This window comes from Limanda limanda, chromosome 18 (genome assembly GCF_963576545.1).
Source record: "Limanda limanda chromosome 18, fLimLim1.1, whole genome shotgun sequence".
NCBI lineage: Eukaryota > Metazoa > Chordata > Actinopteri > Pleuronectiformes > Pleuronectidae > Limanda > Limanda limanda.
The window spans coordinates 4,090,848-4,107,759 of record NC_083653.1 but is presented as its reverse complement, the minus strand read 5'-3'; the positions used below and the strand labels follow the sequence as shown (position 1 = coordinate 4,107,759).

The following is a 16,912-nucleotide window of genomic DNA, read 5'->3' as shown; positions in this document are numbered from 1 at the left end:
TTTAAAAACAGGTTTTGTGCACGAAAGTCTAATCTCCTCAGGCCAGAAGTTCCAGAGTAAAACCCTGGTCATCCTCAGTTCCCAGCCTTGACCTATAGGAAGTAGTTTTGTGATAGGTCGTAGATTCGGTCTTGGTGTGTAACCGGGGGTCAGACTGTGCTGAGCTTCATAAATTATTAAAATAATCTTCAAATCAATCCCAAATTAAACTGTCAGCTAATGAAGGGAAAGTCCATCAAACTTTTACAGTCAACTAATCCTCTGCCACATTTTCAATATCATCATCCTCTGAAACCTCCCTGATGGACGCTTTAATCTGCTGGTGTTGCCAGGCAACCCACACACTTTCTTCCTGTAAGCGGTAGTCAGGTCTTCATCGCTTAGCAACAGGAGCAAGGTCCGAGTCGTGTGAAGAGGAGATTCAGTCCGGATGCTTAAAGACACCATCACGTCTCCTCCACAACAATAACATCATCAAAGTTTAGATGAGATGAAGGCGGAAATCAAATGAATGCATTTGGAACATTTCTACTTCTACATTCCTGCTTTCAATTAGTCTCCAAGTAGTTTGAATAAGAATAATTCAGGAGATATAAGTTAATAAGTAACTTAACACCAAGGTTAAAAAAAACACGAGAAAGTAAAGACAGAAAAAACAGCATTAAAACTGTAAAATTATAGAAGATGCTAATTTTACATACAAACAAAACATTAGTATACGGTTTTGGGTTCACGGCAAACAATTTTTATCTTAACAATCCAACAAACTGCATTTTTTTAATTTCAGTTTGTGTCTTTTTAAAATGTAAAACTGTTTTCCAAGATTTATCCAGACATACTTACACTCAAAAACCACATAGGATGCTAAAAGCTTAAAGCTAAAGTCGTGGTGTGGATGTGGGACAGACTTTTGCTTCAGGAGTTCCAGATGTTTTAGAATTCAGTGACGACATGTGGAGTTCCCCTTACAGTGCATGTGCACGTGCACCTGTGTGTGTGTGTGTGTGTGTGTGTGTGTGTATGTGTGTGTGTGTGTGTGTGTGTGTGTGTGGTCGGTATATGATCCGTGTAACTGGCTGATTTGGACTTTATGAGGTCAGGGGTCAACAGGAGCAGGGAGGAGTGACCTCCTCTCCTTTTGGGGTCAAACCGAGGAGAGAAGTGTCACAACCGGACACTCTCACTTTTACTGTCTCCTCAACTTGAATTTATGTCACGTCGTCATCTCTCCGCCTCCTTCACCTCTCACGCTCTCCCTCTCTTTTTCTACACAAATGTGTTTCTACATCAAACTGTTTCACGCGTTCATTAGATCTAAATGTTCTGTTAAAAACAAAAAGGGAACGATGTTTGTAGGTCATGGAAAGGCTCTGAAGGGGTCGTGGGATTACACGTCCGGGCCACAGTGACGTCCTCACAGAGTCGTAACCGCTGAGGTCAGGATGAGTTTGGATTTGGTCTTTGAAGCTGCACTGGACTTCTTATTCCACTTCATAGCTTTTTATTTCATGTGCTGCTCTGTCGTTTGTCTCTTTGAATCTGGTACTTGTTGTGTTATCAGAGGTGGAACGTTACCAAAGCCTACTGCTGCTGTCACACCAGAAAGAGAAACTTGAAAGTTTATTGTTATAACAGGATGTTTTTCACACTGTAACATTATATTTTGATGCTATTGCGACGACAAAATTCACTCAGTAGAGCACACAACTCAACCAAGGCCCAACAAATTCCCCCACACTCATCACATATCAGTTCTTTAAATATCCCTGATCTATAAATCATTCCATGGGAAATTTGTGAAGATGCTCGTAAATCTCGTTATGTAAAGAGGGGGGAAAACAATCCTGTATCTGCCCCCTGATCTGGATCCACGTTAAAATTGATGGAATTCCTTCTCGGCCTGCGTCTCCTCCTTCCACCAAGTTCTGTGTAAATGCGTCCAGTAGTTTTTGTGAAATCCTGCCGACAAACAAACAAACAAAGCTTTAAAAACCGGGAGGAAAGCTCCTCGCTGGAGGTAATAGAGGAGAAAATCTGAAAACTTCCCCGCCTGCAGTCTCTCCTTCTCTTCCTGTCACCCATCAAACACGCTCCACTTTCCCTCTCTCCGTCCGTATTGTATTCCTCAGTTTTATATCATAATCCCATTTACTCTCCCTCGGCTTCCACTCCCTCTCTCCCTCTCTCTCTCTCTCTCTCCTTCCTGAGCTGAACCCGTTGAACTGCCTCCCCACCGCACCCTTTCTCCTCGCTCACTTCCTGTTTAGAGGAACAATTAAAGGATTGTTGCCACAGACCCCTGGGGCCCGAGCGCCGAGGCCTTGATCTCCAAACAGCCACCACATCGACTGCAAAGATCCACATAAAACATCAACCGCAGGAGACCTCCTCACGTCACGGTGTTCGCCTGGAAACTCCGACGGGAGGAAAACAGAAAGGAGCCGAGTCACTGGACACTGAGAAATGATCAGCAGCGACTTTACATTTATAGAGAAATCGTCCTTTACAGACGGGTTCGCCCAGAATATATGTTCAGATCCGTCATGGTCAACTTTTAGACTTAGGATTGGCCGTGGCTCAGGAGGTGGAGCGGGTTGCCCACTACTCGAAAGTCAGTAGTTTGATCCCCGTCTGCATTCCAAAATGTCCTCCGGTCGATATAAACACTGACCATTTACCAGTAAACATTTTAAAATTATAGATATGATTCTGATTGACTGGTGAAAGCTTTCTGTTGCCTGTGGGAATAATTATTACATGACATGATTACACAAGATTGTTTGTTGATGGATGTCATGTTAATACTCAACTTACGTCCATATACTTAACTACTACTACTACTACTGTCAGTATTTCTTATAGTACTTATAGTAACAATATAATGGCATTTCTTTGAATATTAAAAAAAAAAAAAAAAAGCTCAGTCAGCGTCTTTTGTTGCATTTGGTTCCCCGAGCTTTCTCAAGTCATCCCTCTACTCTTCACTCTATGATCGATTTTAATTCTTTCGTAAATATATTCAAAAAAGTCAACTAGCAAAATCCGCTGTAAACATTCTGTGGTTTTACAGAGTCAAAGATTTGTGTGACTAATCCTTTATCTACTCATAAGAACTCCAGTGGAGGAGGTTCTGAACGTGAAGGCGTTTTCCCCAAAGGAAAATCTGACAGAGACTCGGCCTTAAATGGAGAATCCTGTCGACTGTGCTGGGAAATCTGACTTTGTGTCGTAGTTAGGAACATTTTTCCTTGTAATTATGCACAGATATGGTCAAAAAGTCTGTTCCCACAGTGAGAGGCCACAGAACAGAGGAGATACCCACCGCTGAAAACGGAAGGGAAACTCCATTTAAAGTCTTTGTGTAACTTGTTCGTTGTTTATTTTGTCTAGTAATGATCTCATGGTTGTGCTGTAATTGTTACCTTGGTTTTAACTATAGAACAATCGATATACAAAACAACAAATCTGAACACAAGAAAATGGTGCAAAAAAGGGAATATTCATCGTCATGTCTTTGCTCGCCATGTGACCATGTTTGTCTCCTCGTGTCATCGCAGGCGGAGCGGCGGGCGTACAGAGAGGCGGAGATGAGCATGATGGACGAACTGACGGAGGCCGACTTTCGGAAAGAGGAGGAGGAGCCGGCCAGCCCGGCGCCTCCACCTTCACAACAACACACGGACCCCGCGTCCCCCACGGTCGCCGTGACGCCGGAGCCGGTCGCCAGGGGAGACCAGGCCACACCCAATGAGGTAGAGGTACGTCAGCCAATGGTTGAGGCCATGTCTGAAAAAAATCACATTTAAAAGAAGGACAGACAGACAGGGAGGGAGGGAGGGCTGAAGCTGCTGCTGCTGCTGTGATACCACTGCTCACATTACACCTTCCTCTCGCTCGCTCTCTTATTTCCTGATACCGGTCCAGCTCATAAAAATTTCAGGTGGATGATAATAGTTCTAACAACCTGAGGAAATAACCTCTTGTGCTGATTTAGTGCAAATTTGCGGGAAATTCACACGGAAACGAGACACAGCTCAAAGCAACGTGAGTCTGACGAGGGGAAGAGGATTATGTTGTGCTTTTGTACTAACGTTTTATTGTGTATTCTCAAACCTAAGCTATAAGGAGAATAACTCGGACATTATTTTCATGTTGCAGAAATCCAGGCCGGTCATACTTTCAAGTTTCTAGTCCTTGGCTGACACATAAAATATCTTTCCTGTTAAGAAACTCACAGTTATCATCTTACAAACAGAGCATGAAACCTCAAACTTGGCTTGTGTTTCCTTTGTGTGTGTGTGCGTGTGTGTGTGTGTGTGTGTGTGTGTGTTTGTGTGTGTGTGCCAACAGGATGGCCGGGGCTTTGGCATCGGCACGCTGGTGTTCGGGAAGCTGCGAGGTTTCTCCTGGTGGCCCGGCAGGATCGTGTCCTGGTGGATGAGCGGCCGGAGTCGAGCCGCTGACGGCACCCGCTGGGTCATGTGGTTCGGCGACGGCAAATTCTCTGTGGTGAGTGCGAGTCGCTTCGCGGTGAACGTGATCGGATGCAGGTTCAGCAGCTGCAAGATTATCAGGCAACTCTTATCAAGGCCTCAAACCCCATCACCCCCTAAAAAGTCCAACCACAGATAATCTGTTCTCGTTACATCCGTCACCATGTCTGTGTTCTGCAGGTTTGTGTGGAGAAGCTGATGCTGCTGAGCTCCTTCTCCTCCGCCTTCCACCAGCCCACCTACAACAAACAGTCCATGTACAGGAAAGCCATCTTCGAGGCTCTGCAGGTAATCACCCCCGTCGGTAAACCTCTGCCTCTTCATGTCAGGGAGCGTGTGTGTGTGTGTGTGTGTGTGTGTGTGTGTGTGTGTGTGGTTTTGTGTCATTCTGCACTTATCATGCATTTCTGTGGATGGAATAAACATCTCAAAGACATAATTATACATGTGTAGGTCTAAAGGGCGTACTTTACTCATTCTTCTCTTATGTAACATTGGTGTTTTGCATATGTGGAGGTGGTTTTTTCATCCAGCTCCGTCCCAACTTTACACGTGGTGACATGTAGGTATATTAGTTTAAATCAATTATTTCAAGGAAATGTTTGGTCCAATATATCTTTATCTCTGAAGTACAGAACACATGGTCGTTGACAGGCTCTGTGGCACCCATTGGTTTCTTACTGTAAACAAGGGGTGCACCGGTATATATTGAATTTGGTGTTTGTTCTGTGTTGAGGTGGCCAGTGTGCGGGCGGGGAGGCCTGTCCCGTCCTGTGATGCCAGCGATGATGCCGACGGCGTGGACATTCAGACCAGACAGATGATCGAGTGGGCGATGACCGGCTTCCTGCCCAAAGGTCCACAGTCCCTGGAAGCTTCAGAAGGTGAGCAGCTCCTCATCCTCCCAAACACACAACGACACACCCGCACTAATACACGCACGTGTAAATCATACTTTGCCGTCACACAGAGGAGCAGAATCCATACAAAGAGGTGTACCCCGAGATGTGGGCGGAGCCTGAGGCAGCGTACACGCCTCCGCCTGCGAAGAAGCCGCGCAAGAACCTCGCCGAGAAAGCAAAGATCCGAGAAGTGATCGACGAGGGGACCAGAGGTGAACACACACAGTGTATTTTAACTGAAACTGATCATTGTATAATATCTATGTCTATAATCGTCTATAATAGGTGTGTGAAGTAATTACTTTTTCTAATTTGTTGTGTTTTTCCAGAGAGACTCATATGCGAGGTCAAACAGAAAACCAGGAATATCGAAGGTAAAAGCCTCTAAAAGTATTTGATGTGTTAAGCGATGTATTTAAATTATATTATATTGTATTTATGTATAATTTGTGTCTAGCCTCCTAATTCTAACTGTGGTATTAAGTGATAATGACATATTACATGAATATTGAGATATTAAAACACTAGGATTAAAATCTCTTCTTTAATTGTTTGATATACGGCATAATTTTAAAATGTAATTACGCTTTTTATGAAACACTCTTCTCTGGTTAATAAAATAAAATTTAGTAACATCATCTGGGAGCTTTTAAATCAACACTTAACCTCATTCAGAACGGATCATTTGAGTTTTATTGGTTATTATTGAATTATCCTTAAAGTCAGTTGTTCCTGTTTGTGTTTCAGACGTTTAGCAACGATACAAACAGCAGAATAATTTACTGTTTGAGTGGATTGGGGTTTGTGATTCAGCCCTGTTGGTGAATTTAAGTGCTTTGTGTTTACCTTTTCCCTCAGCGGCTGTGAAAGTTGTGTATTTACCACATCTTGAAAATGTTTTGAGTTTGTGTGTCTGCCTTTGCTCAGATATCTGTATTTCCTGCGGGAGCCTCAACGTCTCTCTGGAGCATCCTCTCTTTTCAGGAGCCATGTGTCAGGGTTGCAAAGTAAGAAATCAACCTCTCCTTTCGATATCATTAAAACTGGTGATTATTCAATATTATCCTTAATTACTGTTTGGCCGCCCTGACAGAACTCCTTCCTGGAGTGTGCCTACCAGTACGATGACGACGGCTACCAGTCCTACTGCACCATCTGCTGTGGAGGCAGGGAAGTGCTCATGTGTGGCAACAACAACTGCTGCAGGTCAGTACCGGGGCCGGGTGCGCCGCTCGCTGGGACGCCGCCAGAACTCGGTCGCTCCTCTTTGAGGCTCGGACCAGGTTTTGGATTTCACACGAAAGAAAAACAGTTTCTGACACATGAAGGCCGAGTCAGCCTGTGTAACGTGGACCAGGTTTATTTATGAGAATACAGAGTAAACTGTTGATTTAGGCCTCAAGGTTCCTCTGACTTCATCACTGCAAATACTGCATATATCAAGTGTCGCAATAATTTCCAATTATCTTCAAAAGTGCTGAGATACACGGAGCTGCCAGCTCGAATGTGGAACTATTATGTTTGAACTATTGAGAGGAAACAAATAAAAAAAACGAGACACAGCAGCAGGTTAAGACGAGTCAGATCCTATTAACTCACAAAAAGACAGAATTAAATATATAATGTGCTTCTTTGATGTGGTTCAACTCCTTCAACATTCTTCCAAGGAGACAAACCACAGGTCAGATCATTTCAGCACGACCTGAACAGGAAGTGGACGAGAAACTAAAAGATAACAAGGCGTCATTTATTTAATTTGTCCGTGTGCAGGTGTTTCTGTGTGGAGTGTGTGGATCTGCTGGTCGGAACCGGCTCAGCGGCGATAGCCATCAAAGAAGACCCCTGGAACTGTTACATGTGCGGCCCCCGCAACACCCACGGGTTGCTGCGGCGACGGGACGACTGGCCCTGCAGACTCCAGCACTTCTTCGCCAACAACCACGAGCAGGACTTCGTAAGACAATACAGATAATACGTATCAAACAATCGTGATTGTATATTTAATATTTGAATATTTGCACTACTGCACAAATTGAACATTCATCTGTAAAGATATATATTTAGATGTATATATTTTATTTTCTATTTTAAATTTTTGATATTCTATTTCATTGTTATTCTATTTCTATTTTATTTTTTTGGGTTGAAATTACTGAGCATTGCTTAAAGAGAGTGTGTGACCCAAGCATTTCATTGACAGTGACGACTTCATGTTATCTCTGTTCATTTGACAATAAAAAATCTTGAATCTTGAATCTTGAAAGAATAGCTGCTATAGAATTAGTGAATATACTCTGAAATAGAGAACGTCACCTCTTCTTCTTCTTCTTCTTCACTCTCTGTTCCAGGAGCCGGCCAAGTTGTATCCTCCGGTGGCGGCGGAGAAGAGACAGCCAATCAGAGTGCTCTCTCTGTTTGACGGCATTGCCACAGGTACATAAACACGTTGGCGGGAACTAGCAATTAATTCACTATTAATAGGCAACGTCAGTCAGTCTGAAGCTGCTGGGAAATTTCCTTTTCAGACATTCATGCTCCAGAGATAATGATTCCTAATGACTCTATTAATCCCCTGACTTTCCCTCTAGCGCCACCATGAGGTTTACATTTGTGGATGGAACACATTAATGTCTCCCTTCGGCTTGTATTTCCATTTCTTCGGTTTATATCGTTACACTCGATACACGTCAGCATTTTGCTTCAAGAGCCATAAAGTTTCCCACGGAGCCGCCAGCCGGGCTCCAGTCTCCTAGTTTAAGTTTTTCAAATTGTTTAAACCTAATAACTCGATGAAAATGACAGAAAATACAGAAAAACATCCAACACAAGTTCCCAGTGCTCAAGGTGACGTCTTCGAATCGTTATTTCTGTCAGACTAACCAGGGCAGAGGCCGAAAGAGGCTAGACACGTATTTAAATCCGTCTTCTTTGGTAAATGATTGAAACGATCAACCCGTTACTCAGGTCTGCTGGTGCTGAGGGATTTGGGAATCCAGATCGACAAGTACGTGGCGTCTGAGGTGTGTGAAGACTCCATCACCGTCGGCCTGGTGCGACACCACGGACGCATCATGTACGTGGGAGACATTCGCAACGTGACCCGCAAACATGTAGGTGACGTTCTCCTGAGATCTGAGATTTGTGGTTATTCGTACACGATGCATTTAAAGCATGACTTGTCTTTGTTGTGACGTTGACTCGTGTTGTGTTGTGTCTGTCAGATCGACGAGTGGGGACCTTTCGATCTGGTGATAGGAGGAAGCCCCTGTAACGACCTCTCCATAGTCAACCCTGCACGCAAAGGCCTTTACGGTACCAAGTGATCTTGAGTCACGAGGTCTTTCCTCCGTTGTCGTTGTTTTTTTCCTTATCACCACAACGGCTTTCTCTCCATTCCCTCCTGCAGAGGGAACTGGCCGGTTGTTTTTTGAGTTCTACCGCCTGCTGCACGAGGCGCGACCGAAGCCCGGCGACGAGCGGCCGTTCTTCTGGCTGTTTGAGAACGTGGTCGCGATGGGAGTCAGCGACAAACGGGACATCTCTCGCTTTCTAGAGGTGCGGTGAACAAGCCAAATGAAGTACAGCTACAAAATACACACACACACAAATACAGACTCCACTGAAGCGGGTCGCACAAACCGAGGAGTGTGACTAGGGTTGCAAAATTCCGGGAATTTTCAAAGTTGGAAACTTTCCATGGGAATTAACGGGAATTAATAGGAATAAGCGGGAATATACGGGAATTAACGGGAATAAACTGGAAATGTTGTGGGTAATTTATACTAACTGTATTTACCTTGTCATATACAGACATAAATATAAACATTTTGTTTTGTCATAGGCTGATTTGAGCCCTGAGGAAACTTTGGGCACTTGACTATATGCTTCTGCATCGTTGTGTCATTCTTAACATAGGTCTTTGCACAGTATTTGCAAATGTACACAGCCTTTCCTTCTACATTGGATGGGGTGAAATGTCTCCACCCATGAGAGAGTGCACGTGGCATTGTTCTGTAGAATAAGATGAGAAAAAGTTTGTAAAAAACACTAATGCAATGCCAGAGATATAAATAGTTAGCCGAACAATTGGAATCATCTGTAAACATATTTTACAATTGATGGATAAATGAATGGCAATAGGCTAGATGAACAGATGAACAATCCTCAACCAGCATGCTAATATATTTTCCCCAGTAATATCATAGAAACTTACCTGACTAGTCCTGCACACTACAGCAGGCCTCAATAGCCCTGCTGTAGAGTGAAGGATGCTGGGAGTTATCTGTGCATGTGATGGAAGAATGCACAGTGGAGGGTTGAAACTCAACGTGCAGCGTGTGCTGCATTCCATACATCTTTAAAATAGGGTTTTGAATGATGTTTTATTGCTCAGCCTTTAATTTGCATAGTTTTGTTTTTTTCAAAATTCCCAAAATTCCCGAGTTTAATATTCCCGTGGAAAGTTTCCGGAAAGTTTCCGGAAATTTACCGGAAACTTTCCGCCCCTTTGCAACCCTAAGTGTGACACAGCAGATGTTCATGTTCAGTGGAACAGTAACGTGAACCTGTCGTCTCTCTGCAGTCTAATCCAATAATGATCGACGCCAAGGAAGTCTCGGCCGCGCACCGCGCTCGCTATTTCTGGGGAAACCTGCCAGGCATGTCCAGGTGATACAAACCCACAAACCTACAAACACACAATAAACCCATTGGAACACAACTTTCTACTTTTTTAGTTTGTTCACCTTCTTTTCTTTGCGGCAGACCCCTGGCAGCCATGGTGAACGACAGGCTGGACCTACAGGAGTGCCTGGAGCATGGGCGCCACGCCAAGGTAACCACCTGGGTGTGTGTGTGCGTGTGTGAGATTATTACTATTATGCAATCTAACTTTTTAACTCATGTTCAGGCACAAATTACAGCTTATAATTAAAAATAAAGAGTGTAAATGTGCAGCATCTAAAAATGTCTTGAACATATGAAAATATAAAAAGGGGGGAAATGTCTTTCGCGCTTTCCTACTTTCAGAAGCGTTTCCCTTTGTCGACTCTATATGAATATATATATAAATATATAACTACTGTTGTACTTTTCCTCTACTTTAGTTTTTGTTTGTTTTTAATGCTTCATATGAACCCTCCCAACCTTCAAAGCTGGTGCACAAACAGCATGTGTGTGTCTGTCTGTGTGTGTCTGTGATGTGTTTGGCTCTGGATGGTAATTCTAGTTTGAGAAGTTGCGTACGATAACGACACGCTCCAACTCTGTGAAGCAGGGGAAAGACGAGCATTTCCCCGTCTACATGGACAACAAGGAGGACATCCTCTGGTGCACGGAGATGGAGAGGTACGGTGGTGTGTGTGTGTGTGTGTGTGTGTGAGACGTGTCTCTACCCTGTTGTATTTACGAAAAAAGGTAACTCTTATAAACTTCATCTTCAATCAATAGAAGAATTGGATGCATGAAGGAAATTCTGTTGCTCTGAAACATTTGATTACAACCACAAATCTGGTGAAAGTCAAACAGCTGGGTCTCCCGTGTGTCTCCAGGGTGTTCGGGTTCCCCGTCCACTACACCGACGTGTCCAACATGAGTCGTCTGGCCAGGCAAAGGCTGCTGGGACGGTCCTGGAGCGTCCCCGTCATCAGGCACCTCTTCGCCCCACTCAAGGAGTTCTTCGCCTGCAACTAGTTACACAACAACTCTCTCTTTCTGTCATGCACACACACACACACACACACACACATGCGTACACACATAAACATCATGTAATGAGAAACACACAACTACACACTGTATACAGATTGTACATGAAGGTTGGCTAACACAGGATGACCAGACACACACACTAACACACACACACACACACACACACACACGCCTGTAGGCCACTGGCTGACCTTAGTCCCCTGGTGCTACCCTCCATCGATTTACACCAATGACTGATAATAAAGATGGACGCCACGTCTCCACTTCCTCCTACTTAACAAAAAATTAATCCAAAATATGCCGAACACGTGCTGGTGCTGCCATCTTGAGCTTTATGTGTCATTTTGAGCTGGATGGGGGGGGTGGAGCTGCCATATCAAGACATTCTGGTTTCACCATTTGAGAGCTGTGGCGTTTCCCATCTTTATGAACAGTCATTGATTTGCACACAAGCTGGTGCAGGGTCTCTGAACTGTAAATCTTCACACACGAACTTCCTGTCCAACCTTGAAACTGATGTCTTCTGGCTTTACTCTGTGGTGGCAGCTGGAGTTCAAACCTCCAGGGGGCGCTAAAGCTAACACAGACGCCCTGACTTTCCTTTTGTTTTTAAATACAGTAACGCTCTGAACACATCAACACACCAATGATTTTCCTCTCAACCATAACTGTATCCTTGTGTAGTGACAGTGCTGCTGGTATATTACAGTCCAATAAACACACATATATACAAAAACAAACACACACGCACACGCACACACTCCGGTTAATGCTCACGGTGCTGGTCAGGCAGTGATAGGAGTCCTAATGGTGCCACTTTAATACAACACTTTTACAGTTCTTGGTGCTTTTAGACACTGAACAGTCTCTGGTTGATTCAGTCGCTGCAGTTTTGTTTCCCAACCCGAGTCAAACTACACGATTATTCGCAGGTAGATGCAGCACCAGGTGATCGTGAGGCTTCAGGAGGTTTTGATTTGTCAGATCTGCTGTGAAGGAACTGGCAGGACAGCTTCCCAAAGAGATTAGGACTCAATCAGACTCTTCTTCTTGGAGGAAATGCTGCTCTGGAAGTAAAAATCTCAGGGGTCAGAGGTAAACGACGGGTTTTTCTGGCAAAGTAACATCTAAAAAAGACGAGTTCCAGCTGAAATATGGTCAGTGATACCGGCAAAGTTTATTTGTGTATAAACATTTTAAACAACAAGACAATGCAATTTAATTTACATTCAAATATAACAACAAGAAAATACCTAAATAACCTAGAAGGTCCGAATGCTAACGCCCTAGCTCACCTCACTAATCTGCATCCTTTCGATCCAATACGGGGGTTTTTTATATTCAAATATACATGAGGCATATTCTTCATATCGCCATGACAACACTTTTAAAGTAACATCAGAGGTGAGATTGAAGTAGGAAAGTCGCAGTTGGAATATTGTGAACTTAATGAAGACAAAGCTTTTATTCTCAGTACCATTCACAGCTGCAGGTCTCTTATTGGTCAGGATCCGCTTTTATTAGGTTTTCACACTACTATTGAATATGGAGATATTTAGGCAGTGGTTGTATATTAAGTTGAGTTAATTGCTGTGAAATACTGTAGCATTTTAACGATGGGTATTTTACCTTGTGTTTATTTTATGCTGTACACGTGCTGTTGGGTTGCATTTACAACTGTTGCTCCAACGACTGTGACGTTCATCTTAATGCTGCAAATTTGGAATAATTCTGTTTGTCAGTTGTCTTTTAGTGAGTATAGCAGAGGTTTCTCACATTAGGTCTCACAGCTTGGAGAGTTCATTGAGTCCCAGTGAACGTCCCTGGAGACGTCACCAGGTGGTGGTAGATGATAAGGAAAACTTACTGGGACCATTTCATTAAGCTGGGAGTGACTCGCCTGCATCTCAGCCCAAAACCCAGCTACTGTGAAGTGTAAATATTTGGTCATTAGTTCTGTAGCAGCTTGTGTTTACCCATCATGAGCACGGCTTTTAATTTGTCTCACACATTCTCAATGTCTCTGTATTTATCCAAGTGAGCAGGATGAGCTCTCAGAATCGTGGACGTGAACATATGGATTCTGTCTTTGTGACCTTGACTTAACTCTATTTAAAATCTGCTTTCTAGATTTTCTTTCTAGAAATTGCTTTTTATTTTAGTGTTTTTTTAATTTTTAAATATTTTGCCTGCAATACTCAAACAATGGCCCTTCAACAAAAACTTAATTTTGATTAAAAATGTGAACATCTAAAAAATAAAATGACAATTAGTATCTTGGTTGTTTTAGTTTGTTGTCAGACACAAAACAAATGAAATCAAATATTAAAAAACAGATTTACGCACCTGTATTTCTGACCATGCTTATAACACTATTGAAAAAAGTTTCTGGATTTTAAAATGAAAACTATTAGACGTGTTTTGTAATGAAAAATATTTCAATCTTTGGCTCCGTCAATAAGGTTTAACTCATCCTCTGAGATTATTCTTTAAGAGCAGCTTTCCGATTAACTTCCAGTTTGCAAAGTGTAGGTCCTGAACACCTCCAGGTATTTATCTCCTGCGCCTCAGCTCCAGTGTTGTCGTCCTGTGTGACTTGAAGTTAAAGTAGGTATCAAAACTCTGCAGCGACGTCCAGTGAAACCAGAGACGGACCTTTACTTTGTAGAATCTCTGCTGGTTTTCTACTTCCTGTGACTGAAACAGACAGCCCTGAATAAATAACAGATACTTCCTTACACAACACAGATGCAACTGTTCAACCTCTTTTCTGCCCAACGCATGCTGGGATGATCTCAGCCCGATCATGACCTTGAACGGGCATAGGCAGGTAAACAATAAGGAGATGATACACACCTTAACGCCATGTGTACGTGTCACTGCACACAGTTGTGTGTTTTATTCAGACAGGGCTGTCATCTCTTTCAGTCTGGTGCTTCTGGTCCTCAGACGACCAACAATCCTTTTCTCCCAGGAAGCCTTCTGATCCTCTGACCTTCCTCAGATACCAGCTAACGACTGGACACACACACACACACACACACTGACACACAAACACACAGTAACAAAACAACAGTAAACCAGCAGGTTCAAAATGTTTTCCCAACAAGTTTACTCTCCGTTTTTACAACCAACAGTCTGGTGCTTTTTAAACTTTGCTCTTTTTTACAGTGCTCTTGCAGGTCTCTCATACACACACACACACACACAAACACACACTCTGACACACGTTCACACATTTTGCTACAAATATGGTGCAGACGTTCACGCTTCTCCTTTCTCTGCAACACACGCCACCAACACACACACACACTCACAAGCATACACACTGTGGATTTGCCGGCTGCCTGTTGCCACCAGGCTTCCCACGGCACCACCGGGTGTGACATCACCACCCCGCGTCGCTTGGTGCTCACAACCCCTGCCCGGTCCCCCCCCACCCCCCCGACCACTGAAATCCCTCCCCTCCCACCTCACCCCCCCAGGTGCTGCATGTCAGTCAGTCAGTGTAATCTCTGATTTCATGTTAGATTAGGGAGTAAAGATAATAAAAATAATGGTAATAATATTACAATAATAATCTGTTATCGTGTGTGTGTACTGTTCCAGGTTGGTGCTCAGTTCAGTTCAGTCTCAGCCTGTAGAGCGGAGAGAGGGAGGCTCGAGAAAGCATATATTACAGTTAGTATAGTGACTTGTTCTATTGTATCCAAGGAGGCCGGAATAAATGGTTGTTTTAAGCGATGAGCCAAAGGACGGTCGCTCTCAAGCAGGAGACGAGCTGAAGTGATTCCCTGGGAAATTGGTGAAAAATGTCAAAAAATGCCTCAGAATTTAGGAATTTAAATAATCTGTGGGTCCAAAGCTCAGTCCAGATTGACACTAAAATGGAATGGGGTCTTCCTTGGCCCGTGTCCCGTCCTTCTACCTAAGTTTTGTGTAATTCTGCTGACAAACAAACCAAGGGGTGGAAATATAACCTCCTTGCAATGAGACATAAAATTATCCTGTGGTCTCTTCTCTTGTTTATCCTGTATTTAAAAGTTTGAATTTTAAAAAGTAAACTTTCCAGAAACAAGGACAACAAACCAGAATCCCAGTTGTGAACCACTGGCTTCTCTTCATCAGATTTGTCTGCAGCGGTCACTTCAGCGTGTGTGTCTGTTCTGAGAGCGCAGTCCGGTCAGAAGCGTGAGGGATGGAGTCGATATCTCTAAATGATAGGTGACACGGTGATGTTGTTTCTGTTCGCCTACATCGACAGCTGTTAGGTTGAGTGATGCGCTGTTTTAAACACTGATACACAAACAAACACACACAAATACACACTGTTACTGACACACAGAGACACACGCACAACACGTGCACACACACACACACAATGCTGTGGCGCATCCAGACACTCATCTCATGGACTAAATGAAAGATGAGCTTTTCGGAAAAAAAGGAGGAACTGGTGGTGTTTCAAAAGGTGCTAAAATTTTATCTGAAAATAAGAAAAATATATTGTTAGGAATATAAATCAAGTTTGTCTTTACAATGACTGTATTTAAGTTTGTCGTAGTAATGAAAAGGCACTATTATTATTTTACTCTTGTATGAATATGAACTAATTAAAAAAGCATTTTAACTTTGTACTTGAACAATGTAAGAAATGAACCGTGAATAAAAAAAAAGGACTGTTTCTTGTGATCCAGCCTGAAATGCTGCTTGTTTTTCAACTGTGTGTGTGTGTGCGTGGGTGTGTGTGCGTGTGTGTGTGTGTGTGTGTGTGTGTGTGCGCGTGTGTGTGTCAGTGAGAATTATAATAACTTGTCAAGTCAAAACTTAATTTTAATTCCAAACAGCTAATCTAACTGTGGTGGATGTCAGTTCTCTTCTCAGACTCTTCTCAGCTGCAACATGACACTTCACCACTAGATGTCACCAAAGTCTACACACTGAACCTTTACGTATTTATGAATTATCATTGATATGCATCAGCTCTGGTCTTTAAGGCTCTTCCCTCTGTTAATCTCTACTTGTGGATTCTCTCAGGGTCAGTCTGCCATGCTGTCAGGTGGGCGTGTCCCCGCACGGAGGCTCCTCAGCGCCATGTTGTTGCCTTCACTTGCTGCTGGTAAACACTTGTTGATGAAAGAGCAGCATTCAATAACTGCAGATCAGAAGATCAAACTTAATACTTAATGGGATTTATTTTGTATTTGTTGACTGATGTTTTGTCGTGGAGATCGATCGGTGCTTAAGTTATTTAGAGAAACAAAAATAGAGTAAATGTAGATGTGACTAATTAATGTGTCCATCCTTTTATATCTTTGCTAATGAAATACTACAGACTATTACAATTTTTATAAATACTTTTTAGGTTAATGCTAAAGAGCCATTTTACAATATGGGTGTATTATCCAACACACTATTTAACAATAAGAAATTACTTTACTGATCTCTAAGAGAAAATTAACGTGTTACAGTGGAAAAGACAGAGTATAAGGTAAATATGTAAAAAAGATAAATTGTTTCAATGAAATCAAATATATATGTGAAGAAATTACATAACATAACTAAATCTAAAATATATGATTACAATGTCCTCAGTTAAACAATTAAAGTGTTTGCATATTATAATAATACGGTCCATTAGTACGTTGTATGTGTGGGTACGTTTTTGAATAGTGTAAATTTGTAAATCCATATAAGATATAAAATCCTTTATCTTTTAGCGCCAGAACCTTTTTTTAAAGATTTTTTATTAAAGCTCCTTCTTCGTTTTTTCATCATATCTAAGGAATCTATGAATATTTACAAGCA

The 16,912-nt window shown here is 42.6% G+C and overlaps 1 protein-coding gene across 1 annotated transcript in view; it reads left to right on the top strand.

Moving 5' to 3' along the window:
* The window catches only part of LOC133024203 (DNA (cytosine-5)-methyltransferase 3A-like), a 39,254-nt gene extending 24,718 nt beyond the window's left edge, over window positions 1–14,536 (top strand). The window contains exons 7-23 of the mRNA XM_061091203.1: window positions 3,558–3,758; window positions 4,351–4,509; window positions 4,674–4,781; window positions 5,230–5,377; window positions 5,464–5,607; window positions 5,725–5,769; window positions 6,323–6,402; window positions 6,489–6,601; window positions 7,166–7,349; window positions 7,744–7,828; window positions 8,360–8,505; window positions 8,617–8,707; window positions 8,802–8,950; window positions 9,978–10,063; window positions 10,160–10,229; window positions 10,623–10,741; window positions 10,945–14,536. Coding sequence (XP_060947186.1) covers window positions 3,558–3,758; window positions 4,351–4,509; window positions 4,674–4,781; window positions 5,230–5,377; window positions 5,464–5,607; window positions 5,725–5,769; window positions 6,323–6,402; window positions 6,489–6,601; window positions 7,166–7,349; window positions 7,744–7,828; window positions 8,360–8,505; window positions 8,617–8,707; window positions 8,802–8,950; window positions 9,978–10,063; window positions 10,160–10,229; window positions 10,623–10,741; window positions 10,945–11,086 — 2,070 coding nt within the window. The 3' untranslated portion in view covers window positions 11,087–14,536. The remainder of the gene's footprint in view (window positions 1–3,557; window positions 3,759–4,350; window positions 4,510–4,673; window positions 4,782–5,229; window positions 5,378–5,463; window positions 5,608–5,724; window positions 5,770–6,322; window positions 6,403–6,488; window positions 6,602–7,165; window positions 7,350–7,743; window positions 7,829–8,359; window positions 8,506–8,616; window positions 8,708–8,801; window positions 8,951–9,977; window positions 10,064–10,159; window positions 10,230–10,622; window positions 10,742–10,944) is intronic.
* Window positions 14,537–16,912: the final 2,376 nt, after the last annotated feature.